Source organism: Centroberyx affinis, unplaced genomic scaffold (assembly GCF_046629955.1).
Source record: "Centroberyx affinis isolate AG114_WGS23_722 - 3 ecotype Tasmania unplaced genomic scaffold, CSIRO-AGI_Caff_v1 ptg003377l_1, whole genome shotgun sequence".
Lineage (NCBI taxonomy): Eukaryota > Metazoa > Chordata > Actinopteri > Beryciformes > Berycidae > Centroberyx > Centroberyx affinis.
Genome location: NW_027281366.1, coordinates 37,163 through 64,277, shown reverse-complemented (window position 1 = coordinate 64,277; position 27,115 = coordinate 37,163). Strand labels below are relative to the sequence as shown.

The window sequence follows — 27,115 nt, the reverse complement described above, 5'->3', positions numbered from 1 at the left end:
CCACTTATATCCTACGCCTGCCAAGTTGAGGAGCCTTCTGGAAGCAGTCATCTCTGGGGTTTCATGGTACTTATCAGAAAGATAGACCACGTCTTTAATACCTGGACAGAGGGAGGGGATGATGAAGGGATGGAGAGGCAGAAGGAGAGAAGAAATAGACCATTAGAAGCAGTCTTCGCAAGAGAGTCATGCTACTTAACATGATTACCCTCTTTCTACCTTGAGAAGTGGATGATAGATGGAAGGAGAGAGAGAGGGAAGAGATGTGAACAAAATTGGAGTCAAACGTATTTAAGTGCCTTTTAAATTAGAAACAATAGAAAACACGTCAACAATTTCAAGATATGAGAGCAAAGAGCAAAGAATAACTAATAACCTAGCAAGAGAATCGAGATCCATGAGAAACAATTCAGAGTCTGGGATAAAGTTATGTTAAGGTTTATATGGAATGGTCAAAGGCCATGAGTCAAATTTGAAACATTACAGATTGGGAAACATAAAGGGAGTATGGCGTTGCCTAATCTTAGGGAATATTTCCATGCAGTTATTTATTGGTGTGCTAAGGACTATGACGCAAAATGGAAAAATCTAGAGAGATATGTACAAGGAGGGGAAATTCAAAGCCTCATTGGAGACAGAGATGTAGCAAAGGATTTACTTCAATAGGTAGATGCTGTTGCTCGATTTACATTAGAATTGTGGTTTAATTTAGTACAAAAATATAGATTAGAGAAAGAACTCAGACTACTTCGATGGATAGCCTATGACAGACATTTTATCCCGGGCACTCTTGACCAGAGGTTCAAACAATGGATTCCAAGTGGTATAACAGCATTATGCACAGTAATAAAAGATGGGAATGTTATGGGTTTCCAGGAGCTGAAACAACAATATATATTAAACAACCAGGACCACTTCAGATATTTGCAATTAAGGGGCTTTTATGATTATTATACAGCACAGTGTAAATTTAGATAAAAATGGAATAATTAGAACCATAATTGGAGTTTGCAATTCAAAGAAATATAGAATAATATCTCCATTATATCAGCACCTAATGGAGAGAAGAGGAAACACGACATTATATGTAAAGCTGAAATGGGGAAAAAGAATTAGGTGTGAGTATTGCAGAAGATGAATGGTTCCATATTTGGAGAACACAACAGTCTACAACATCCTCACGTACCTGGAGAGAACAATGTTGGAAGAATGTAATTAGATTATTACACCCAAATTAAGAGCAAATACATGTCTATAGCACAACCGTGTTGGAGACGATGTGGGGCAATAAATGTAGACCATTCCCATGTATTTTGGAGTTTTGGGAAAATATTAGCAAACTTCTAGGCTATGATATACCTAGGTATATGACAGGAGATTGTGTTAAGAGAAGACAGATATTTGCTGAAAGGCTTGTTGGCAGCTTGTAAAAAGGCCTTTACGAAGAGATGGTACACGGCAGAACCGCCAACACAAGATGGATGGCTGAAAATTCTGAATGAAATATATGATATGAGAACAGTTAACTCATAGGATAAGAGTTCAAGAGGATCGGTGTCAAGAGAAATGGGAGAAGTGGACAATGTTTACATGTCAAGAGAATGAACCACTGAATATGTCGCAGGAATAAGTAGGCCATGTTTAGAAGGTGCAACCCAGACCTTTTCTTTTTTTTTTCTCCTTTATGCGTATGTGTTCTTTTTGTAATGGAAAAGCAATAAAAATAACGTATAAAAAAAAAAAAACTAGCAAGAGACGCTCACAGGGGAGGTCAGGAGGGGAATGGTGGGTTGAGTGTTAATTCACAATATTCTCGTTTTCTTTATTTTGTCGATATCTTTGGTAGTCATTCCCTTACAAAAAAGTTGAAGCACGTGAAATTTCAAATGCGTGTATTCTGGCATCATGTGAAAAAGTTTTTACTTCATATGTGAAAAATGCAATTCATAGCCCCCCCACATGTGCACATTTTTGTTTTCACCTGACAATACATATGTCCATATTTGTTTCATTTCTCAAAGAGACAAATGTCATTTTCACCTGGGAAAATTTCACATCTTCAAACATGAAAACAGCAACATGTGTCCAAAAAGCACACGCTTTGAATTCACGCTCCAAAAAAAGATGAAAAGAGGAGACCAGAGAGGGAAAAAGAGAGAAAAAGGGGAGAGAGAGAAAAAAAAAGCTGTTCTCCATTTCCGTTGACAGGACAACGCACAAACTCGGAGGAGGAGAGAGGGATGGAAAGGAATGAAAAGGGAAATCAGACTGAAACACACAGACACAGAGAAAGACGTGCTGGGAGAGAAGAAACAGCTGGATGTGAGGGAGAGAGATAAGGGGAAAGGGAGGGAGGAAAACGTGTGTGTTAGTATCTATGCACACATACACTCAGTATTTATATATAAGGGGTTTGTCTAGTATGTACACACGTGTGTATTGATATACACTCACCGGCCACTTCATTAGGTACACCTGTTCAACTGCTCGTTAACTCAAATATCTAATCAGCCAATCACGTGGCAGCAACTCTATGCATTTAGGCATGTAGACATGGTTGAGACGATCTGCTGAAGTTCAAACCAAGCATCAGAATGGGGAAGAAAGGTGATTTAAGTGACTTTGGTTGTTGGTGCCAGACGGGCTGGTATGAGTATTTCAGAAACTGCTGATCTACTGGGATTTTCACGCACAACCATCTCTAGGGTTTACAGAGAATGGTCCGAAAAAGAGAAAATATCCAGTGAGCCGCAGTTCTCTGGGCGAAAATGCCGTGTGGATGGCAGAGGTCAGAGGAGAATGGCCAGACTGGTTCGAGCTGATAGAAAGGCAACAGTAACTTACAACACGTCCAACCTTGAAGCAGATGGGCTACAGCAGCAGAAGACCACACCGGGTGCCACTCCTGTCAGCTGAGAGCAGGAAACTGAGGCTACAATTGGCACTGGCTCACCAAAATTGGACAATAGAAGATTGGAAAAACATTGCCTGGTCTGATGAGTCTCGATTTCTGCTGCGACATTCAGATGGTAGGGTCAGAATTTGGCGTAAACAACATGAAAGCATGGATCCATCCTGCCTTGTATCAACGGTTCAGGCTGCTGGTGGTGGTGAAATGGTGTGGGGGATATTTTCTTGACACACTTTGGGCCCCTTAGTGCCAATTGAGTGTTGTTGCTGACCATGTCCATCCCTATGACCACAGTGTACCCATCTTCTAATGGTTACTTCCAGCAGGATAACGTGCCATGTCACAAAGCTCAAATCAACTCAAACTGGTTTCTTGAACATGACAATGAGTTCACTCAAATGGCCTCCACAGTCACCAGATCTCAATCCAATAGAGCACCTTTGGGATGTGATGGGCTCCTGCCCAGGGATTACAGATGCAAATTAGTTGGTTATACTCTGGTGCAATATGCTATATTGTGCACTGTCCCTGTCAAATAAACAAATAAATTAAAGTAAATTAAAGGTCGCAGTTGAGTCCCTCGTTGCCGTGGCAACCGCTCTGCGCAATCTGCAAAGGTTCAGCAGAGATCGCTATTATTTTGAAAACTCACAACTCTCCTTGCAATTTCATCAAAGTTTACATTTTTGTGACACCAAACCATGTCATACATACTTATTTCATGCAGACTATGTATTATTTTTGTGCACTAGAAACAGACTGGCTGCAAGCTAGCTGGGAAAATGCATTAAACAAGCTGCTAGCTGGTGGATTTCAATCTTGCCAACAAGAACGTTGGAAACATATTTGGCTATCTGGCTACATATACGTCATTTTCTTTGACTGTAATAGGAATTAAGTTGAAAAAGAAATAGCAATATAAAAATGGCACAAATACATAAGAGACCATGGGAGGCCCCTTAACATTTAAGGAAAGGAAATTCCCTTAAGGGGCTTTGTACAACCCATCAGCAATTCATGGTATTCTGTTACATCACCACATGGCCATCTTGGTAGGAAAATAACAGGTGATTGTAATAAATTAACAGGTGATTACAATCAAATGACAAACACCGCCAATGAGCTGTGTGTATTGTAAAGTGCCATATTGGTAGGAAATGCATGTGACATCATGGTAGGGCTGGGCAATATATCAATATTATAATCGATATCGTGATATGAGACTAGATATCGTCTTAGATTTTGGATATCGTAATATGGTGATATGGCATAAGTGTTGTCTTTTCCTGGTTTTAAAGGCTGCATTACAGTAAAGTGATGTCATTTTCTGAACTTACCAGACTGTTCTAGCTGTTCTATTATTTGCCTTTACCCACTTAGTCATTATATCCACGTTACTGAAGATTATTTATCAAAAATCTCAGTGTGTCAATATTTTGTGAAAGCACCAATAGTCATCCCTACAATATTCTTGCAATATCGACATCGAGGTATTTGGTCAAAGATATCGTGATATTTGATTTTGTCCATATCGCCCAGCCCTACATCATGGGGATACTATGAATAATATAAGGATGACTTAAGGATCTTTTCCTTATCTGCAGATTTATCTAAGCATATTCCCTGAGGGGGGAGATAAGTGGGTCTTGTGCAACTCACTTGAGTTTAAGGTGAACATTAAAGAGAATTTAACTAAGAGTTTTTGTGCAACCGGGCACAAACTTCTAACTAACTTCACCGTGGTAAGGAACCGGCGTTTGGAAGGCATTGGTAAATGAAGTTCTCGTTAATGGTGAGTTGGATAAAGATCTTTGGGACGCTAGTAATGACATAGCATCTAGTGTCTCTTTGGCTAACCGAGCCCCACTCTGCTGTTAATTTACAAACATCTAAGTCACATTAGTGGAATTATTTAACCCATAACCATGTCATGATGCTTCAGTGCATTGAATTGAACACACACGCCATGGGTCTGTACAGGATCTGTGCTTGCTTTTTTTTTTACATTTCATGTTTTAATTTCATGTAAAAACCTTTTATCCTGATGCTTTAGTATTGTTCCTTACTTTAATGCCAAAAAAGCACAGTGAATTGAAAAAATTAACTGGAAGAAACAACAACAGAAAGGGGAGAGGAAGAAATAGGAAAAATGGGAGGGGAAGATTAGGAAAAATGGAGAGGAATAGTGAGAAAGAATGAGGAAAAATGGTCAGGATGGAAATGAGAAATGGAAAAGGACGCCTCAGCTCCTCTGCTTGCCCTGTTGGATAGAAAATGGATGAATAGATGATTTTTTACTAATTTAACAAAATTGCAAAGTATAAACCAGCCCTTGTTACCGTTATCGTATTCATAGACGAGCCCACATAAACAACTGATGAAGTCTTTCTGTAGATGTAATCAGCTGTAAAAACCAGAGTGGGAAGTTCATGAGGCAGGTAAGTCTTCCCATTCATCAGTCTTGCCAATACATTAATAAGACCAGATGATGGCTGTAAGCTACCTGCTTTGCCGACATACTTCTCGTGGGCATCGAGTGTGTGTTTGCGGTAGTTATTGGTGCTTTTAAAAAATATGCAAGCTCAGCAATTTCAACCCAAATTGTCACTTCCACAACAGAAGAAATAGCCTTTTACTTTGAAATATATTTTTTCAGGCACTGGCCCAATTGGGGCCGTCTAGATCTGCATCTCCGCATCCTCTCTGGGTAAATCAGACCAACTATGTAGGACACGTAGATATATACAGATATTCAATATTTTCCTTGAACTGGTGTTAGGGTTAACCCAGTCTCTGGGGTTGGCGGTAAACACACACGCACACTACTCCATGTTCACATTTCACCACACACAGACTCAGACATACACTCAGCACACACTTAAACTTCCCTTACATGCTGCTCGCTCAAATTAGCACACGCTGTGCATGTACAAGCTCAAACAAACAAAAACACACCAGCTACCTACTGTAGTGCACAGCAGGGTGGGTACATATATACACACCCATCAACTCAACTGCTCAGCGGTATAGCACACTCACACACTCTCACCTCTACTGCACAGTGGGGAGTAGGTTTCCCTCTCCAGGTTCCTGCTTGGATATAGAAACTTCTTTCTCACACACACACACACACACACACACAGGGGTTTCATGCAGCAGGGTAGCATTTTGTAAAGTCACCTCGAGTCAAAGCAAGAACGGTGCACAGCTGAAGCACAATAACATCAGATGAAACACACTTTCTAAATCAGTTTCTCCCCCACCTGAGGCAGACATAGAATATCGGCTAAAATATCAGGATCGGCTTTCAAAAACCCTTGATACGATTGACCGGAGAGTGTGTGTGTGTGTGTGTGTGTGTGTGTGCGCGCTCTCAACTCCCACCTGCCTGGATGATGAGCTTGGCACACTCGTTGCAGGGGAACAGAGCCACGTATATGGTGCAGCCCTTCACGTCGGCGCTGTTCTTATTCATAATGGCGTTCAGCTCGGCGTGGCACACTGCGGAAGCAGAGGGAGGGAGGGAGGGAAACGGTCCCGGGTCAGTACAATACGTCCCGTTCAACAAAATCACTGCAATCTGCAACACGGTGTGTGGAAATGTTCCCATCCGACATCCTTTCTTGTGACCTGTATCTTTGGGAACGTGGGAATGGTGTGTGTGTGTGTGTTTGTGTTTGTGTGTGTGTACGTACACCCAGATCCAGGCAATTTGTGCATTTGCTTTCGCTAAGAGCACAGAGGTTTAGTCTAATTCAGTAAGAAACGTATGCAAATCAAGTTGGTGGGTGCAAACACGCACTCGAAAAGAGCAACGCGCAAGCAAATAGTCTCCTTCATCCCACAAGTTGCAAGTGCAAAATTCTTCAGCTGTCAAGACAAATCCACCAAGGCCTTAAAGCTCTGGCGGATTTGTCTTTGTAATTGCAGAATTCTTTTTTTTTTTTTTTTCCCCCCAAGGATATATTTATTGCCATTTTATTTTACAGGGAATTAAGCAACATAATACATGAAAAGAAAAAAGTATGAAAAAAGAAAAAAAGAAATGAAATCTCTCCCTCTCTCTCTCTCTGTGCAAAAGTCTTAGGCACCCTAGATTTTTTATATACATTTCTTAGAAGTCTTAGATGTGTATTTGTTTTCTGCATTAGTGTGTCAGTAGACTGCTGTTTATTGTAAATTTTTGATATTCAGAAACTCTGCATTTCATTAGTTTTGAAAGCATCTTCGCTTTATGGATATCTTTGACATATGCCTAAGACTTTTGCACAGTACTGTATGTATACACTCACCGAGCACTTTATTAGGAACACCTGTACACCTGCTTATTCATGCAATTATCCATTCAGCCAATCATGTGGCAGCAGTGCAGTTCATGTTCACATCAAACATCAGAATGGGGAAAAAAATGTGACTCTCAGTGACTTTGACCGTGGCATGGCTGTTGGTGCCAGACGGGCTGGTTTGAGTGTTTCTGAACCTGTTGATCTCCTGGGATTTTCACACACAACACAGAATGGTGCGAAAAACAAAAAAACATCCAGTGAGCGGCGGTTCTGCGGACGGAAACGCCTTGTTGATGAGAGAGGTCAGAGGTCAGAGGAGAACGGCCAGACTGGTTGGAGCTGACAGAAAGGCTTCAGTAACTCAGATAACCTCTTTACAACTGTGGAGAGCAGAAAAGCATCCCAGAATGCAACACGTCCAACCTGGAGGAGGATGGCACTTTGGTAGCCAGTTGACACTGAGCTGAAAGCTGATACCTACCCAGTATTAGTAGTATGGTGTTCCTAATAAAGTGCTCGGTGAGTGTAAATATGAAAAACTCTAATCTGATCTGAGATTCTTGGATGGACCACCTGTGCCCTCTCCCGTGGTTCCTGACTTACTTGTGAGCATGCTGGATCTTAATGGGATATGAGATGCATATAATTCATATACGCACCATCATTTCTGACCACTGCCACTAGGCACTTTTCCTCACACGGCGCGGAATAGCATGAGATTCTGATTTGGTCATTTTGGTGATATACCCTAACCCTGTGCAAACCTTTACAGACTGAGAAGGTGAAAAGGTGAAAACTCTGATCACTCTTTGATTCGACTTGTTAAATCCACTTGAGTCAGGAAGGGGATAAGGCAGATTATAGAGGGATTTTTGTCTTGAGACAATCGAGACATGGATTGTGCCAAAAGCGGCGCACTTAAATATTAGGAAGGTTGCCCTAATGTTTTTTTTACTCTCACTGTATGTGTGTGTGTTAAGCTTCTTTGCGCTGCTAATTATGGGGAATGAATAGCCCCTGTCAACTGGCAGATTAACACGTCCCACCAGGACGACAGGCATACAGCTCTGCCAGAAACGCACACACCCCTCTCAATGCCAACCAGCTATTCTGGCAAAAATCTGGGAGCTGAACAGGGGTGTGCAAAGTGTGTGTTGCTTTGTGATGGGGCTTTGCTAGTTTCAGTTTGATTTTTCCAAAATGTTCGTTTCAATATGTTTAATGTGAGGACTGAGCACGGCGTGTCCAAAATATTTGCGCAATGTTAAAACAAATAAAGATTCTGTACAGTGCTTTGGCTGCATTTGTGGTAATGACATAAAGGTATAGCAAGTATAGGAAGTAGGGTATCTGCAGGAATCGGAAAGCCAAATATTTAACTTTTTAAGACCTGTTCAATGCTACCTGAATTTCAATTGAAGACAAATATAAAAACCAAAAAATAGAAACAAAAGCTAGCAATACCTGTCTATTTCCCAGCTAATGAAAGTTGTGAAACTATAAATGAGCAGGATAAGAAAAAGGAAACCAGGAAATTCAGTGTTAAAGGGCATGATGATTTACTATGTTTAGTAAAGCAGGTAGCACTTTATAATAAGGGTCACTAAGTTAAGGGTTAGTTAATGCTTAATAAGGGTTGGTTAATGCTTAATAAGGGTTGGTTAATGCTTAATAAGGGTTAGTTCATGCTTAATAAGGGTTGGTTAATGCTTAATAAGGGTTGGTTAATGCTTAATAAGGGTTGGTTAATGTTTAATAAGGGTTGGTTAATGTTTAATAAGGGTTGGTTAATGCTTAATAAGGGTTAGTTAATGCTTAATAAGGGTTGGTTAACGCTTAATAAGACAAAACAATATACTATCAATAAGTAAAGGGAAGATGCCTTGGTCAAGACAGATCTAGTCAATCTAAGATAAAGATAAAGTCAATACACAGTCAAAGCAAAGATTTCAAATCAAAATCAATATTCAATATCGCCTATCCTCAATGTGTGGGTGCAACGCAATATGCTAATGTGATTGAGGGCCGTTAGCGTTCCAATTGGCCACTAACATCCTCACTACTCCACTCATTTTGAAATGTATGTGTAACATTTAGGCTACGTTCCATTTGGTTTGGATTGACAGTACATTGGCTGTTAAAGAGAATAATTGCATTTGGCTTCATTTGATCAGAAATTTAAGGTCACATTGTACATTCCACAATAAGGGGTGAGAGAGAAGTTATATGTAAGGTTGTGGAAGGTCAGCAGACCTTGAGGAGTCCAGTCAGATTCATTGAGATCTCAGTGGCTCATCTGTAACTGGGACCAAAAATGCAAATTTTTGTTTTCCTTGATCTGAACCATGTAGTACTCTTTTTTTTTTCCCGCAACTTTGATTCTTCTCTGAGCTTCATTTCCCCATGTTTTGTAGCTATCAGCATCAGCTTGCTCCCTTAATATCTTAAATCTATGCAATGCCTCCTCTCTTTGCTTAATAGCTTATAGGATCTCTGGATTAAACCATGGGCTTGTTCTCTGCTTTAGCCTGACCTGCTTAAGTGGAGCCATAGTATTCACAACCTTGAGAAAGCAGTGGTTAAACATGTCCCAGGCCTCATCGACAGAGTGATTTTGCAGCACAGCGGTCCAATTCATCCTGCCCAACTGCTCCCTAAAGGACTCAACACAATAATTCTTAAGTGATCTGATCATTATAGTTTTATGACTTAAAATTTTTTCTTCCTAGTACAGAATGTCATGAAATGGTCAGGAAACCCATAAGGAATTACCCCATGCTGGGAAATGTTGGCTTCATCTGACACCATAATGAGATCAATTGGCTTACTCGGGTGGGTTCACTAATCAGCTGTGTCAAGTCAAATAATTTGCTAAACCTGGTGAAAGCTCCATACGTTGGGCAATTTCTCTTGGAAACATCAGTATTAAAATCACCTAGTAGAAAACATTCGTTTTTTGTTATACCGTTGCAACTAGCCAATACATTTTCAAGGCTTTCATAAAAAAAAACATTTTGCTAAGGCGGTCTGTAACACACCCCTATTAGAAAAGGTTTAGTTTTGGGTAGGCGAATATATATATCGTCTGATCCAATGGTGAAGTTAATATCATTCCTTACAAAAGCACAGACGCCCCGTTACGGTTATGGGATATAGAAAAGTGGAGAGGATGGTGTATTTCCCTAACCCCAGGGTTTTGATGTCCTCATGTTCATGTCCATGATTTCCCGTTATTATCCCTTGGTAGTATGGATTGTCAGACAAACTGGTTTGTGTAGATGCGTTTGATCGGAATCCAACGAATTTTGTAGTAAGCACAAATGTTAGTAGCGTTGTGAGCACCCCAGAGCCAAAGAACGCCATGATGTACACGTCATGGTTCCCAACTGGTTTTCATGCTAGCCATCTAATAGGGACTGATTTAGACCTGAGATGCCAGGTGCATGCCATCAATAAAGTATAACTCATCACATCATTAATTTCATCATTAATCATCTCATATACATCATCCTGATACCACTGACAGGTTTTTGTTGGTTGGCTATTCCTGACTTGGTGGTGGCAGGTCTGGGATTTGAACTCACAATCGTGTGCTTTGAAGACCTGCACCTTAACCACTAGGCCAACTCCCAAAGGGGGGAAACGTGATAGTCCAACCTATGTTGAAAGCCTCAGAAAGAATATTCTAACTTTATTAGTGCCCCCATCAATCAATTTACATGACTTTCCAGTCATCTCCACAGTACAGACATCATTGGTCTTTAGTTTGATGAAGACTGACAAAACTATCTTGAACATGTCACATTGTCAATTTATCAAACTTTGCAGCTGAACATTTTGATCTACTGTACACACAGTTTTCAAGATATTACAGTTTTATGTCCGTTTACTAATAAATTGATGACAATTTTAAAAAAAAACATGTTTTTTTAAGGTTTAGGAGGACAATGCTGTGGGATCACAGCTCTCTAGGCCAAAGTTAAGATTTTATACCTCTTTTTTTTCAAATTTGAGATTGGAAGGCGATTATAGCACGACCCTTTGACCGATCACAGTCATATTCAATTGTTTAGTGTTGAGACACTTATTGGACGTGTGACCAGTTTGTTGAGCCTGATGGCATCCCCGGTCTTGATGTTGCCTCCTTAGCTCACAATAGCAAATAACAATGTACTGGCCGCTACTGATTGGCAGAAGTCTATTGCACACCTTGAAAGCACGCCACATGGTGAGCATATACTCTATCCTTTCTTGTAGAGTTCATCAATGTTGTCGGGCCAGCCCAGTTTGTTGTTGATGAGAACCCCCAGGGATTTCTAGGATTGAATCATCTCCCTCTCCTGACCCTGAATGGTGACAGAAGTCAGTTGGAAATCTAACACCACCTCGTTTGTCTTACCGATGTTGAGCTGCAGATGGGTCTCCTGGCTGGCACCACCCGACAAAGCTTTCCTGACTCTTGAAAACTTCTAGAAGTGCCATGGTGAGCGGTAACGGAAACGATACAGCTCTCTGGGGCTAATACTAACCCCCCCATACTACTATCTAGCATGTCCAACACTCCGGAGGTGAGAAACTGCAGCCTGCCACTTATTTGGCTGTCATTACTGTGCAATGAAGTGCTGAAATCAGTGGTCAGTTAATGTCAAATTTAATGTTTTCACCTAAAAGATATTTTCACAGTGATATGCCCAGTCCTATCTAATTGCTACCTGCACAGCTAACATTTACAGATGGTTACAGAGTGAGTGCAATGAAAGGCACTATAAAACTAAAATGTTGCCTGTGATAGTTACTGCAGGGCTTAAAGCAGGGCTTCTCAAACTCTGGACCAAGGTCCGGATCGAACTACAGATCAATCTGGAACAGACCTTGGGTCACAGTAGTGTCCAACGCGTTGTGTGCGAGGCCATGAACGCATATGTTTTCACACATTGCAGAGCGCAAGTTAACCATCCTAGATTTTTACTTTCACGGAGCCGCTTGTGTGTGTGTGTTTGTGTGTCGCGGATCAAGGATTTTTCCGCAGTGGTTGAAAATAGTTCAACTTGAGCAGAACTCACGCGTCACTTCTCAAGAGAACAACTCAGCGTTACTTTGGTTGCCTGGCAACAAACAACACATTACCACTCTGCTTCGTTTCCGCCACTTTTTTCCAAAGCGAGGCGGGTCGCCGATTGCGTTACTGCAGCAAATGTTGCCCACCTTCAGAAGGTGGCCATTCATGTGTTCACCATGTTTGGTTCCACATATCGATGTGAATCTGGATTTTCCACGATGAACATTGGGAAATACCTCAATAAACTCATCTGAAAGATCGAGCGGGGAAATGTCCTGTTTTATCTGATTTAGCCAAGAAGGTGAGGAAACTTGACCTACAGTAGAGTCTTCAATTTACCAAACGTTAAGTTTTGCTGGCTGTCATAAAACTTGCTCTCAGTAACTGTTAGCTAATCACATCCCTTAGCTAACTGTAGAATATATAATATATGGGAAACACTGCCATTACAAGGTGAAAAAACTAAGACCACCAATAACTGACTGTAAGACATTGTCATACTTTTTTATGACCTTAAATTTCAGTAAGTTATTTTAAGTGTTTTTCAGACTTTTTAGAGACCCGCAGGAACCCTGTGTGCAATGTGAACAGATGGAAATAAAGCACAGGAAAAAGTAAAGTAATGTAATAAATTGACAAAAATGGCACTTGTGTAATAACCTTAAACATGTTCCAGACCTTTAAAAGGCCTTGGACTGAGATAGAAGGTGAAGAGTGCATGTTAACATCCAAAAATCACTAAACCGAAGCTAGTCCAGTTCGACAGGAACCATAGGAGACCCCGTTCCCCAGCCAAACTTAACATTACCATTAAACCGTTACAGCATGGCATGTACTCCTCTGCTTGACTTTACAAAACTGAAAGGCTGGGGCTAATTTATGTCTCTCTCCTGGCTACCACAGCGTACCACTGTTTCACTCATTTTTTCACGGAAGAGTTGAAGCAGTTAAACAAAAAAAAGCACAGAAAATGGGATTTGGAATCACTAGTCCCTTGCTCGTAGATTCCTACTCAATGTAAATATTTATAACATTTTTAAATTGTTGGTGACCCACGTTTACACAAGTCTTCTGTATTTTTCTTAGGCTGTCTAAACTAACTCAACTTGCACTGGATTGCTACAGCTCACCAACCCCAACAGCAGGCCTGGAATTAAATCATTTTTAGGGCAAGGCCACTTTGGCTTTTGATAAATACAAATTTATTGGGGCATCGCCGCCAAAATGTAGGGCACCAAGGCCAAAACCAATGGTTATTAAAATCCTTTTTTCAGTCCTTTTTCCTCAACAAAATAAATATCCTAATAGAAAAATGAAGTGCTGCAGTGTGACACAGAACATATGTAAGATGGCTCAGACTGCAAAGTTAGTTACATGTCCAGTAACACACGATAACGCAAGTGTAACCCAGGTTATTTTCTGTAGCTACAAATTACAGATGTTCCCTAAACGCTTCACATGCAGACTATCGGTAGATGCTACAATTTACCGATGTCCCCTAAATGCCTCACATGCAGGCTACTGCTACTGATAGTGTTTTTGCTGCTCTCAACCCGGTTCATTTTGCTATATTCTTCATTACAGCGGCTAATTACCCACTGTACATTTAAACTGACTCTAGTTCTGCTCAAGCACTCATAGCTCTCTCCTTCTTTTAGCAACTTTCTCGCTAATCCCACAGTTGTTTAGTTACTTAGCTGAGCAGTTAGCGATAGTTTAGCAGTTAGCGATGGCTTCTCTCTCTCCCTCTCAGTTTAATTAATAATTAGCTGTTAATGTTTACATTAACGTTACAGATATATTTGCGGGAGTGGGAGAAATCTGGCGCTACTGTTGATGTCCAGCGTGAAGACGGAGACTCTGGGAAACGTGAGTTTGTTTATTTGCTGCGTCGCATGTAGTTTTAAATGAGGAAATCCACAACTTTGTTTTAAGGCACAACGGCCAGTTGAAAACTGGACAGGCCAAACCGGCCGTGTGGAGAGTTCATTTGAGAAGAGGCATTATGGACACACTCCGGGGCATCCACGGCACTGGCTGTTTGGCCGTGGTATAATTCCTGCCCGGTAACAGATCTCCCTTTTGGTATCTTGACTGTCATTTTTAACTGCATCACGTGTTGGTTAAACCGGGAGCATTAGTAAAATTACTGAAAAACCACAAGGTGCTTAATGTTCCATCTCAGGATATCAGAATGAAATGAAAATAAAATAAAAAATAAAATTTGAAAGAGAAGTTTTGGGTAGAAGTAAAAGTAGAATGAGGGGTTATCCAGAGGTAAATGAAAATATGCATGTGTGTGTGTGTGTATGGCCAAATAATTATTCTTTAATTGGCAAAAAATGCCAACGTGCCAAACTGACCATCTGTAACGGCTCAATAGGGAACACCTGACCCATTACCTCACCCACAGTCCTTTACCTCCGGTAACCCTTTTTTTCAAACTCTTGGACATAGCTTCAGTAACATTTGCTTTCACCAACCTTCCATTGCTTGCCTACTCCATTAATGCCCATTTGCCCAAACCTTAACCAGTCTTTAGGTCAGTGTTTCTCAATGTGGGGTCCGGGGACCACCAGGGGTCCTTGAGGGGGTTCCAGGGGGTCCCCAGCAAATTGATGCATTGTTAAAATTCACCATTATGAATGTAGAAGAATGACGGTTTTGATCATAGTTTCACTGTTATCTCTCTACCTACAATACAAATAGTTATGGAATTTTGGACAAAATCATATCCAACAATAAAAATATTCTCAGATTTGGGTCCTAGAGGCAAAATCTCATCAAATGGGGGTCCGTGACTGATTAAATTAGGGTCCTTGATATGAAAAAGGTTGAGAATCACTACTTTAGGTTTTCATTCCAGCCAAACACAGCACCTCATTTCAGTGATTACCACTGGGAGGTTGCTCGTAGGCCAAGCATTCTATTCATTTTATTTCATTGGCTGACAACTGCAAAAAACTTTGCATTTTTTTCACAATTCTGTTAGCAAAAAGATAATGTTCACTCACAGAGGTTGTGTTTAATTTATTTTACCTCAGCTGAGCTAAGTCGGTACTCCCACAGAGGCTACAGCACATTGGTGGACGGAAACAGTGACAACATCATGGTTTTAACTGTGGAACTGCAGAGATAGCATGCAGGTGAGAATCACTTTTATTTCTGTAACAGCCTAGCTAAATGTTAATTTGTGGAAGGTCTATGTGGGTTAAGGTTTTGGATTAAAATGAAAATCCCACTTGCCAAATGAGCTTAATTTCCAGCCTTGTGTATGGATGTGAAGCAGAACTTTGCTGAAAAAAAAAAGCATTTGTGTTCAGCAAACTAAACTTTACAGTTCAGCTTTTTCAAACTATGGTAATCATAGATGTATGAAACTATGCACAAACACACAAAGTAACTGAAACCAGCTTTCCAAATGTCTGAGAACTCAATAGGAGCAGTTGATATGATGAAATGATATCTCATGAATCATTACATTCATGCTTGTGAAAGACAAATTGATGGTAATTACATAAGTTTATTACTGTCCAAGAACTCAAGAGGAACAGCTGTTACCCAACTAATTTAAGTTTTGCTAAATAACTCTAACATGCCCGTTTTGGTTGTAAAAGACTATACACACACACACAGCTGTGGAACAGCTGTCACACAAATAATGGTAAGCTTCACAAACTAACACTTATTAAATGAGCCAGGCATAGCTAGTGAAAGAATCTACACTCATGCATACACAGGCTAGAAAACTTTCTGAGTGTCTAAGAACTAGAAAAGGAACAGCTGTTGTTCCCTAAATCAATTGAGTTTTGTGGGATACTATTCCTTTAAAGTTATGCCAGTCATTATTGTAAGCCTAATTGATGCCAGCCAACCCTCTCAAACTGTAAGAACCTGATAATTTAAAAAAAATGAAAAATAAAAAACAGAAGAGTGCCTCTGGTGTATTTGATTAGTCTGATTTACACACATAAGCACACACATACTAATACACACACACACACACACACACACCGGCATTAATGTAAATCAGCAAACACAAACTCTCACCCCGAGTGAGTCCCAGATGTCTGAGTTGTAACCGGAACATTTCGGCTTAATAGGGCTGATGTGCTGTGATCGATAAAGAACAAAGTAATGAGGCTCTGACGTCAAAGGCAGCAACAGCTTGTTGCCGACTGATGAAAGTTACACGGAATAATCCTTTAAAAAACGCCACTAGTCATGGCTGCCAAAGTAAAGAGGACGGAATACGCAAATCCATACAGACACAAAAAAAAACAGAAAAAAGCAAGGCCTCTTAAACATGCAAAGAAAACAAACGCACCCAGTAATGATGAAGGGAGTATGTGTGCACATACGTGTTAACATGTACACGTACACACACGTGCGGTAGCTGGCAAATATGCCATCTGGTAACAGCAGCCCAGCCTAATTAAACTATTATTAGAAAGAGAGAGAGAGAGAGAGAGAGAGAGAGAGAGTGAGAGAGAGTGAGAGAGAGAGCTTCTTATTAATAGACAAGGTGCAGACAAGTTCATTATTTATCCTCTATCTCCCTCTAGAGGTTTTAATGTGCTAGTGCCTTTGAGAGATTGAGCAGCAGATTGAACTGAAGCAGCTGAATATGGACAACCTAGGAAATATGGCCCTAGCTGCACATAGAAATATCTAAAAAAAATTTTTTTAAAAATTCAGAAATAAAAGAAAATCATGGGATCATGTGTATGCCCCACAGAAAATTGCTGTACAAATACTGTTATTATCATTACTAGTAGCAGCGGTTGTAGCAGTAGAGGTATACACACAACAATGAAAGAATGGCATTGTTTGACAAATGTAACTGACTCATACCTTGAGATGTATTATTTAACTTCACAGTAAAACAGTGAAGTTTCGTACAGTATATTTTTGATATTGTTATAATGTATATAACCCCAAATTTGTCTGTATTCTATTTTTGTGCTATATTCGTTTTTTTCTTTGGCGTATCCCATCACTTTTGCTGCTACAATGGCACAGTTTCTCCTTGGGGATCATTCAAGTTTAATCTTATTTCTGAAAATAAAATAAATTCTTCAACGGGGTAGGAAGAGGGTGGCAGAGAGTTGGCATTCTGATACAGTCATTGGTACAGTCATTTACTTAAAGACTGGGATAAGTAGGGCCCTATAATGCCCACAATGCAGTTCATCTCGTGTAGCCACACCTCTGTCTTGTGTGTGTTTGAAAACACATCTCTGGTTAGTTTTTCTGCGCGGGTAGAAACAAGTTTCCTTTGTCTGTGTAGCTACGCTAAAGATAAAAATGGCTGAAAACTTTGACTTAAGACTAACTTCAGTTTTGTCAGAAGTATGCTGTCGACATCAAATTGAGTTGATGAAGCCTTTACAGCTTCTTCTTGCATGTCCTCCCCTCTCTCTCTCCCATACCTTCCTGTCTCTCTCTCACACTATCTCTGTCAATAAAGCATAAAATACCTAAATAAAAAAAATCTTAAAAAAAGTTCACATCATTGTATGCTAGCGAGAGATGCTGCAACAGCAGAGGGGGCTCGAAGCCTTATAGAGAGAGAGAGAGGGAGAGAGAGCGCGCCAAGTGTGTTGTCGCACTGAAATTCAGCCCCTGCTGTAGATCCCAGTGCCGTTAAACACTCCATTTTATCTGATATATCTTCTCCTGGTCTGCAGGACTGCAATACTGGTCTGCATTACTAGTAGTTGTAAGTACTTCTTCCACTGCCTTCTCACAAAAAAAAAAAAACTTCTTCTAGTCTGCGCCATCTTGAACAGCTGAACAGTGTAAACAAACGCTGTCCTGCATCGCTTCTCAACAAAAGCAGTAATGATTTGTGAAAGGGGTACAAGTCAGTAAATTATATAATTATCTATTACATATTGTATTTATCATGTTAAAAACCGATGTGAGCTTGTACACCTTATTAAACCGGTTACACTGGAAACTAGCCCAACCCTAATAATTACATAGAAACAAAAAAACAAAAAGAAATTGAGAACAAATAACATAGGTTTTGAGAAAAAAATAAAACTTTTTACTTACAGGTCCCTAGATAAGAGTCTGAGTAGAGCTGATTTGGTTTTAAAGAACTGATGTTGATTGTTCGAGAGCAAGGAGTGTGTGTGTGTGTGTGTGTGTGTGCGATCTCACCGTAAGGGTACTTTGTGTCCAGCCGGTTTTCAGCTGATCGGGACCATGGCAGCAGGTCGTCGTCACAACCATTGGGCATACCGTTGTAACCGATACCAACAATCTTATTCTCCGGGTTCACTATACAGGCTCCTACCTACGGAGAGGGAGAGAGATTTGACATTTGTTTAATCTAGCTGTGAATTTTTAAATCTAGAAAATAGTCTAATCTTACAATGATCACACATCGCTGTCAGATTTCCAAGGCGGACCTTGAATAAAAAAATATATGTGTCAAGCTGCCGGTAGCCATCAATGTAGTTCTAATGTTTCCCACTGGTAACAAGTAAGAAAGCTATTTCAGTCAAATATCTAGCACTAAATAAACATAAAAGTTTCAGTGTATAGTTCTGCGGTCTTCCCTCTTTAAATTTGGCAGGGGGGTTGTCAATGGTTTTTTTTTCAGTGTCCAGGGCGGGCCATGCGATATATGTTTCTATGAAAAATCTGAGTTGACTTGCACCGAGAGAAATTCCCTGTACATTGTACTTGGCGGACAAAAGTTTCTGATTCTGATTACACTGGGTGCAAGTATTCCCATTGCTTTGATGAGATATAGCAGAAAAGTTGACATTCGCGGTTGGAAATATTCCCATTATTTTAATGAGAAATGGCAGAAAAGTTTACTTTCTCTGGGTGGAAGTATTCCCAATACTATGATTTTATCGAGGGAAAGGATGATATAAACATTGGACAGCAATGTTATTTTGTTTTCCTGATCATTCACCTCTGTTGGTTAGTAGAGTGTGTAAAAAGGTCAAAACTCCAGCAACACTTGTAGTATATAGAACAACTTTATTGTTTGACCAACGCGTTTCGGCTTGTGGCCTTCATCAGGGTTGTCATGAAACACATTACAAACAACATTTAAATAGGGTAGAGGTCTTCACGGGTCTACCCGGACCGTAGGATCCGAGACCCGACCCGGGACCCGTACGGGTTCGGGTCCACGTTTTATTATGGTCAATCGGGTCCGGGTCGGGTCCCGTTCTATGACCGTGGGTGCCGGGTCTGACCTTCTTGCCTTCTCCATGCACCTTGGAGGTAGGTGAAGTTGTGCCAGAAACCCCTACTCTGCTTCGGTTAGTAGAGTGTAGCCATTAGAAAGTCCATCAACATTCCTTGCACTTTACTTCAATTAAAAAAAAAAAAAAAATTGTTTAACATCCTAATCAGTGGTATTTTTTTGCAGTCATGTGTCCAAACATTTTTTACAAAGTAGTTCGAAGTACCTTTTCTGACCAAGTTTACTAAACAAAAGTGTATTTGTCTTGCTTTGCTGCAGTTCAACTTTTTCAATGTGTAGTAACTGGAAGCTTGTAAAACTAGACTTTCAAATATTCATTCACATAGGAAACACCAGGCGAAACAACCAAGCCCCAATTTTTGAAGGCAAGAGAGGAGGCAATTGCCGGTTTTGGAAAGGTTTAACACAAAAGCAATATAACAAGTGGCGTAACAAATTACTGCTGCCAGGGAATATTACTTCTGAAATGAGTGGGTAAAGAGTAACATTACTTTTTTTTTTTTTTTTTTACATTTCAGGATCCACATCAGGATGCCTTGGCCAAGCCATCGAGAAACCCAGCCTAATTGTGAACTATGGTAAACCTGGTCCAAATATAAAGAAATTGAAGGGCCCTAAGGGAGTGTATTAGAATGAAATCGACAAGTTTCTCTGAGGTCCGGTGCACACTACAAGGTTTCAAACCAGATTCGCACCCAATTACACTCACATATAGAGAGGATGGGGGAGAAAAACATCGTCAGGCCAAGAGTTTTTAGTCAAAAGCTTCCTCAGAAGCATGCCGACTTGTCTGGGATATAATTTTTTCCGGTCCCTAATTGGTTGAAGAAGTCAGTGCTGGACTAATTACGTGGTAGGCCCCGGGGCTATTACAATTTCTAGGCCCTTTCAAGGCCCCTCACTCCCTCCCTATAACACACATTGAAGTATAATAATACTAACGCATCGGATTACACCATAGACGTATATATGTACAACATCGTTCTTCCACCCCTTTTGAGCATTTACATATTGTGAATGCGATTCATAAAAGCACAAAAAAATACCGCCTGTTCTAGTCAGATGGTATATTGTAGAAATAAATGTTAACTAATGAAAATGAATGTACACTATTTAAAAATCAATAGTTAGTTACATTGTATCCCAGGGCATTCATTAGGCTATCACTGGACACACGTGAAAATGTTTAATAAATATGACTGGCTTTGCAATTATTAATCACCGCTCTGATTGCGGTTGTAAACGCTAGTTTCCATCCGATTTCACTTTATCATAATAAAAAAAAAGAGATGACCATACGCACATTCCCATAAACTTTTTAGCAGGTGCTGGATTGTAGTAGAGCTAAAGTATTTAAGAAAGAGAACGCTGCACACTGCTGCCAATGCTCCCATATATTTATCTTACAATGTTTTGATAGGTCTTCATCAGGTCACAATCACCACCAGCCAATTTATATTTCCAGTAATGACATCATAAACATTCAGTTTATCATGGCCAACATTGCAATTAGAGCAGTAGGAGTGCATGAGGAGGAAGAGGTTCATCTGCCGTTCTAATGCGTCTCTGCTGCCCATTGACACACAGGCAGACAGGTGTTACTTACATGTAAAGCTTAATTTACATGTTGGTTTTGATTGGCTGTCACCTGAGCTACAGCTGAGGATAACACAGCGGTAATGTGTAGGGATGCCGCGATCGATCGGCCAGCAATCAGAATCGGCTGATATTCAGTATAAATATGAGATCGGAGAATTACGATAATGCTTTATAGTCGCCGATTGCAAAAAGCGAGCGTTTGGTGAATCTGACGTGGCACACTCGTACGAGTCCAACTCACGAAAAAAGTAGGAGAAATTTTAGAATACGAAAATGTTCTTGCGTGAGGCCCAATGTCTTATTGTTGCCTTTTATGATTGCCTATACTTGGAATTTCATCACCCATATTGATATTTAAAATGATCTCAATTTGTCATTTTAAGTCAGTATGCTTAAATGGTACATAATATACAGTACAATATACAGTTGGACGATATGCACTGTCCAAATTGTTTATGAATCCTTGCCTCATGACCAAACTTCCCACAAAGCTTCATGGTGTTGCGTGAATCTGTTCGGAAGTTATGTGCCATTTTATGAGAAGCCACGCACACCACCAAGCCCCCCTGTCGTCCTTACCCCATTACCAAACTTTCCACAGAGTTTCATGCAAATCTGTTCCTAACTAAGTTTTCTCCTTAAGTATGACACTTAAGGCTTAATTTCTCCTTAGCTGAGGGACTTACTTAAGGGTGTTGCACAGAATCCTTTAGTCCCTTAGTTAAGGAAAAACATTATGGCATTTACTGCATTGAAAGATTTTACAGCGGTAAAATTCTAGTTTCCATGGAGAAACGTTTGTTTGCTTGCACTTGCGCTTGTGATACCTGTGATCATCTCATCTGTTATCGTCTCACAAAGTTGGCCTACAGATAGTAAAAAAATGGCAGAAGAAAAGAACACAAGAACACCCAATTTATACTTCTGGAGGAATACAATAGAAAGCATATACTAAAAAGTACATTTGATCCACAAATAACAGCAAACAGAAAAAAACGAATGTGGGAGGAAATTGCAACTTAAAGTATGAAAAAATACGACAACTTCTTCATTTATCGCCATAAACTCGGCCATGTTGCGGTTAAGATAGAGTCAGAGGTAGGCCTACCTTAAGTTTTTTTCCTTACTTTGGTTGCTAAGGTCTTTTGTGCAACGGTTTAACTAACTTTAAGGGACTCTTTAAGTATAAGACCAAGATAAGGAGAAAACCTTAAATACTGAAGTGAACATTTTACGGAAACCTTAAGAAGACTTACGGGTGTTTTGTGGAACCGATTTTATTTTAAGGAAACCTTAACTCAGACTTTAAGGAAAATCTTACCTTAAGGTGTTTTGTGCAACCGGCCCACGGTTTTTAACTAAGTGTAACTTTACAACAGGCACTAAGAAATATTAGTTTTTCAATAACGAGTTCACTTTTTCAAAACCCTTCACACAGCACAACAGCGCTCTATCCAGATCAAGCTGTAAATTATTTTTCATTGCTTTGACACAAAATGCATTTAGTAACCACAAAAATTCTGAATTTGCTTCTCACTCAAACTCAACCACCAGCAAAACTCTAGGCACTCTATGCCATCCACTATATTCCTCTGGTATGATGCTCCTGCTGCTTTCCTATTCCATGCGACTCGCCTTGCACATTCCAACTTTTTGTCGAAAGCCAAACAGCAGCGCCGCTCGTCAATGTCACATTTTGGTCACTTAGCCAATCAGATAAAAGAAGGCGGGTGGTAAAAGTTTTCACTACCGATAACTTCCTGTTCATACAAACCGTAAGTTATTTTTTAACATGTATACCAGCTATGAAAAGTAGGCTAATTTAGGACAGTTTTGACCACGTGCATGTTTCAGTGTTAGTAATATTGTAGTCGCTCACTAACCTAAACAACTAAATAAATAATGCACACACTTAATGTTTTCCATCTACCATTTCTGTGTAATGCACAAAGGCAAACAAACTCAATTAAATTAGTTTGCATTGCGATTGAAAAGTCAGCTTTGTATCAGCTTACTTGTAGGCCAACAATGTATATCAGTAAATACAGGGAGGAGGACAGTGTAGTGTGCAATGTGCAGTCATGGTTTGCAATGGTTGGTTTGCGGAGGTTGCTAATGGACTTAACAGAATCACTTATTTGGCAAATTAGCTAAATACCAACATTTTAGAAAGGCCATGCCAATATCACTGTGCCTTGAACGTCACCTTAAGTTGTAACAATTAGCCTAGGTAACTTGCCTCACTGCCAAAATAATATGTTCCTCAATCATCGCAATGTTGCTGTTTAGCCAGCAGATGTCACCATGTATTCAACATGGCTTTGGTCTCAATGAAAATAAAAATGTATATAACGGCACACCCTGAATGTCTTGCAGTAGGCTACATATTAATTTACCAAATATAAAGCGAATTTAAATGGGGATAAAAAAAAATTTTTTTAAAAATGGCAACGAATTTCCACCGGTGATGGATTCGGCCTATCACTGATACCCGCTGTATTTGTTCAATTGCCCAACCTTAATATCTAGTAGAAATGAATGGCAGGTGTGCGTTTGAAAAATCCAACATGATACATGATAACAATATGATAACACTACTAATGTTCTAATGATCCTGGACCGCAGGGTGAGAGACCACATTTACTCAGTTTGGTTCCGAGCTTGAGAAAGACTTCATGCAATTCATTTTGAATCAACTTTATTTGGCCCAAACTGGCTGCTTAGTTTTGCAGCAAAAGGGCACATCAAAAACTGCAGCAGCTGACACAGAATCAATATTCTTTGCTTCTAAACTACTAGGGTAGTTTGAGTAGTGGGTGGTGTGTGTGTGTGTGTGTGTGTGTCTCAATGTCAGCACTACATGATAGACTTCAGTGTGTTTTTATGCCACCTGACAAGGTGGAACACACTGTTGAAAACACACAAGGGACACCACGCAACTCACTGTAACTGTGTGTGTGTGTGTGTGTGTGTGTGTGTGTGTGTGTGTGTGTGTGCGTGACCGCATGCGCATATGTGCAAAACAGCTAAAAAAAACAAACAAAAAAAGGTGTCAAAACCCACTGAGGTGTTTTGGACAGATTTGTGATCAGAAAAGAAAAACATGGGTCCTGATGAGGAGATCCTGACAGCCTGCTTAATAATTAAATGGTATACCATGGATAGTGAAGTGGACGCCTCACACAAAGGCAGTGTTACGTTCAATGTGTGCGGTTCGCGTGTATAAAAGAAAGGCAAGAAAAGGATAAGAGCATACAGGGTGAGGGGTTATAGTCAATGTCTGTGGTGAGTTACAATGAGAGAGACAAAGGGAGAAAAAAAGTGAAGGATTGCAGGGGCAATGGGGTCAACGTGGGTACGGAGTGCCAGTGTAGGTGGGAAGTATGGAAAGAAAAAACACAGTGTAGGACTCCTTTGTGCTAAATTTGAACTACATTCAGCAAGGCATTTGTCTGCAAACATAAGCCTTTACTTGAATAAACTAATACGATTTATGTAAACTGGGGACATCCGGGTGCATTAGACCAGCGGTTCTCAACCTCGGGGGCTGGACCCGCCAGGGGAACACGACTTGCAAGATCATTTTGGGAGGTCACAAAATGATTTATGGCAAAGGAAAAAAAATAAAAATGATCATGTCCTCTGATAATTAATCACACAAAACAACTTGAAAGGGCAAAATCAGCACTTTGTATATTCAGCCTGTGACAGGGGTCATGAGTAGGCATTGATTCGTGTTAAGGGGTCACAAGCCAAAAGGTTGAGAACCACTGCATTAGACAAGGGTTGTAGGAGCAAACTGTAGCTAAATGATGCATTTCAGATATTGTGATCTAAACAGCATTGTGCCATTACAAGATCAGCTGCAGACAGTGGGAAGGAATTCTCATTCGGTTGTGCAACTTAGGGCTGGGCGATATGGTTGAAATCAATATCATGATAATCATAAGGATTTTTCTTGATATCAATATATAGCCTATCACGATATGGTTCATGTATGCAAAATCACGTTAAATAATCAAATGAATGCTCATCTCATTGAACCGAATGGTAATGTTAGGTGTGGTGTCAAACAAAACTGAAATTTTCAAATAATATTCCTACCATACCTCATTTTATCAGAGTTTTTAAGTAAAATTGGCTTGTCATCATCAATTTAGACAGCAGACGTGTGTCACGATATAAAAATATCTTCATATCATCACAATATGAGTCCACTGAAAGACGATAAACGATAATATTGAATTATCGCCCAGCCCTAGTGCAACTGTTCATTGCCGTTACAAAAAAGTTAACCCATTAACATACTACAAAATAGAATGTTTGTTGACTTATGAGTGTGATACAGTAGATGGAAAAGTGGATGAATCAGTGCAGCTACAGGTAATTTAGAAAACGCAAAGATATTTAACAATCAGGCCCTTTATCAACATTTACATTCAATCTAATAGAATGGAATAGACATATCTGCAGACATTACATAAAAACTCTATGCATACAAACCCTAGTGTGTATGCGAGAGACTGTGAGAGAGGAAAAGTTGATTTGTGCAGTATGTGTGAAGGATGAAGTGTGTGTGTTTTAGTACTTATACGCATATATTATTGTATTCGCTTTGGCAACATAGGAATGTACTCATCATCTCAATAAAGCAAGTTGAAACTGAAATGAAATACCTGTGAGCTCGGATCCTTGCTCCTCTGAGCTGACAGGAAGGCCACAGCCATAAAATACTCGGGCCATTCCAGGTAGTCCTCTCTCTTCTTAGAGATACTGATAGATAGATAGATAGATAGATAGATAGATAGATAGATAGATAGATAGATAGATAGGAGACAGTAAATCAAATATAACAGTGTCTAATATGGGGAAAAACAAATCTCCCTTAAGCCCAATCCATTTTTGACTTGAGAGACACATTAGAGCCACGGACCCCTATTTGATGAGATTTTGTCTCTCGGACTAAAATCTGAGAATATTTTTATTGTCAGATATGATTTTGTCCAGAATTCCATGACTATCTGTATTGTAGAGAGATAACAGCAAAGCTATGATCAAAACACTCATTCTTCTACATTCTCTAATTGTGTTAACTTCTTGTAAATGAAATAATGGTGAAATTTAACAATTCATCAATTTGCTGGGGACCCCCTGGAACCCCCTCAAGGACCCGTGGTGGTCCCCGGACCCCACGTTGAGAACCTACACACTATTTCCGCATGCTGAACTTCATGCGCGTTCCCAAACTGAATCAAGATGAAGGATAAGCAACATAGAGTGCAGCCATAGATCAATTTAATTCTTCTGTGTACACACCGCGTAGAACATGATTTAAGACCTTTTACGAATAGTTAGAAGCCAGCCTTAAAATCACATACCATGAATAAAACCGGGGTGAACTAATTCTAAAAGTTGAGATTTTATTGGAATTAGTGCTTCTTAGTGGACTATAGCTATGCCGAATCAAAGAGTGGTTCCTGACAACGTCTGGAGTTACATTATATGAAGTATTACCTTTTGCCACGCTAGATTTTTGAATAAAGACAGACAACTGCACGTAATGTTACGGGGGCTAGTCTATGTCAACCTACAAGTAAAGCTTGTAAGATTCCCACTGTTACATGCTATGCAAGTAGTTGGTCAACCGAATGTAATTTTAACAAAGACATTTTTAAACATATGCTTTGCCTCACCCTACTGTCACCTTGACGGTTATTTTGAACAGGTTCGTTTTTTGTTTGAATACATCAAGCTACTTTGGCATACCGTAATGTTAGGATGGACTAATAGAACTAAACTAAACACATGAGTGGCACAAAACACGTTACCCGTTTTGATGAGCTGGCGTCGGCGGGGTATTTTCTTTTTCCATCTTGCACAATGAAGCCAAAATCACAGAGTTATCCGACGTTTAAGCTGTTGACAAATATGTTAACACACAGCAGCAGCAGAAAAGTAGAACGAACACACAACACCACGTCCACACTCAAGCACAACCAGGAGGAAATCTCCCGCGCTGGAAGCTG

At 40.0% G+C, this 27,115-nt stretch overlaps 1 protein-coding gene across 1 annotated transcript; it reads right to left on the bottom strand.

The window, feature by feature from the left end:
• On the bottom strand, window positions 1-27,065 carry LOC139660739 (deoxycytidylate deaminase-like; the record flags this gene model as incomplete). The annotated part of the gene is made up of 5 exons (XM_071538951.1): window positions 26,918-27,065; window positions 25,766-25,862; window positions 18,425-18,560; window positions 6,296-6,412; window positions 1-101 (listed from the first exon to the last, which is right to left on the bottom strand). Coding segments are annotated over exons 1-5 (495 nt in total), but the record flags the coding sequence as incomplete, so codon positions are not given.
• Between the last annotated feature and the right edge of the window lie 50 nt (window positions 27,066-27,115).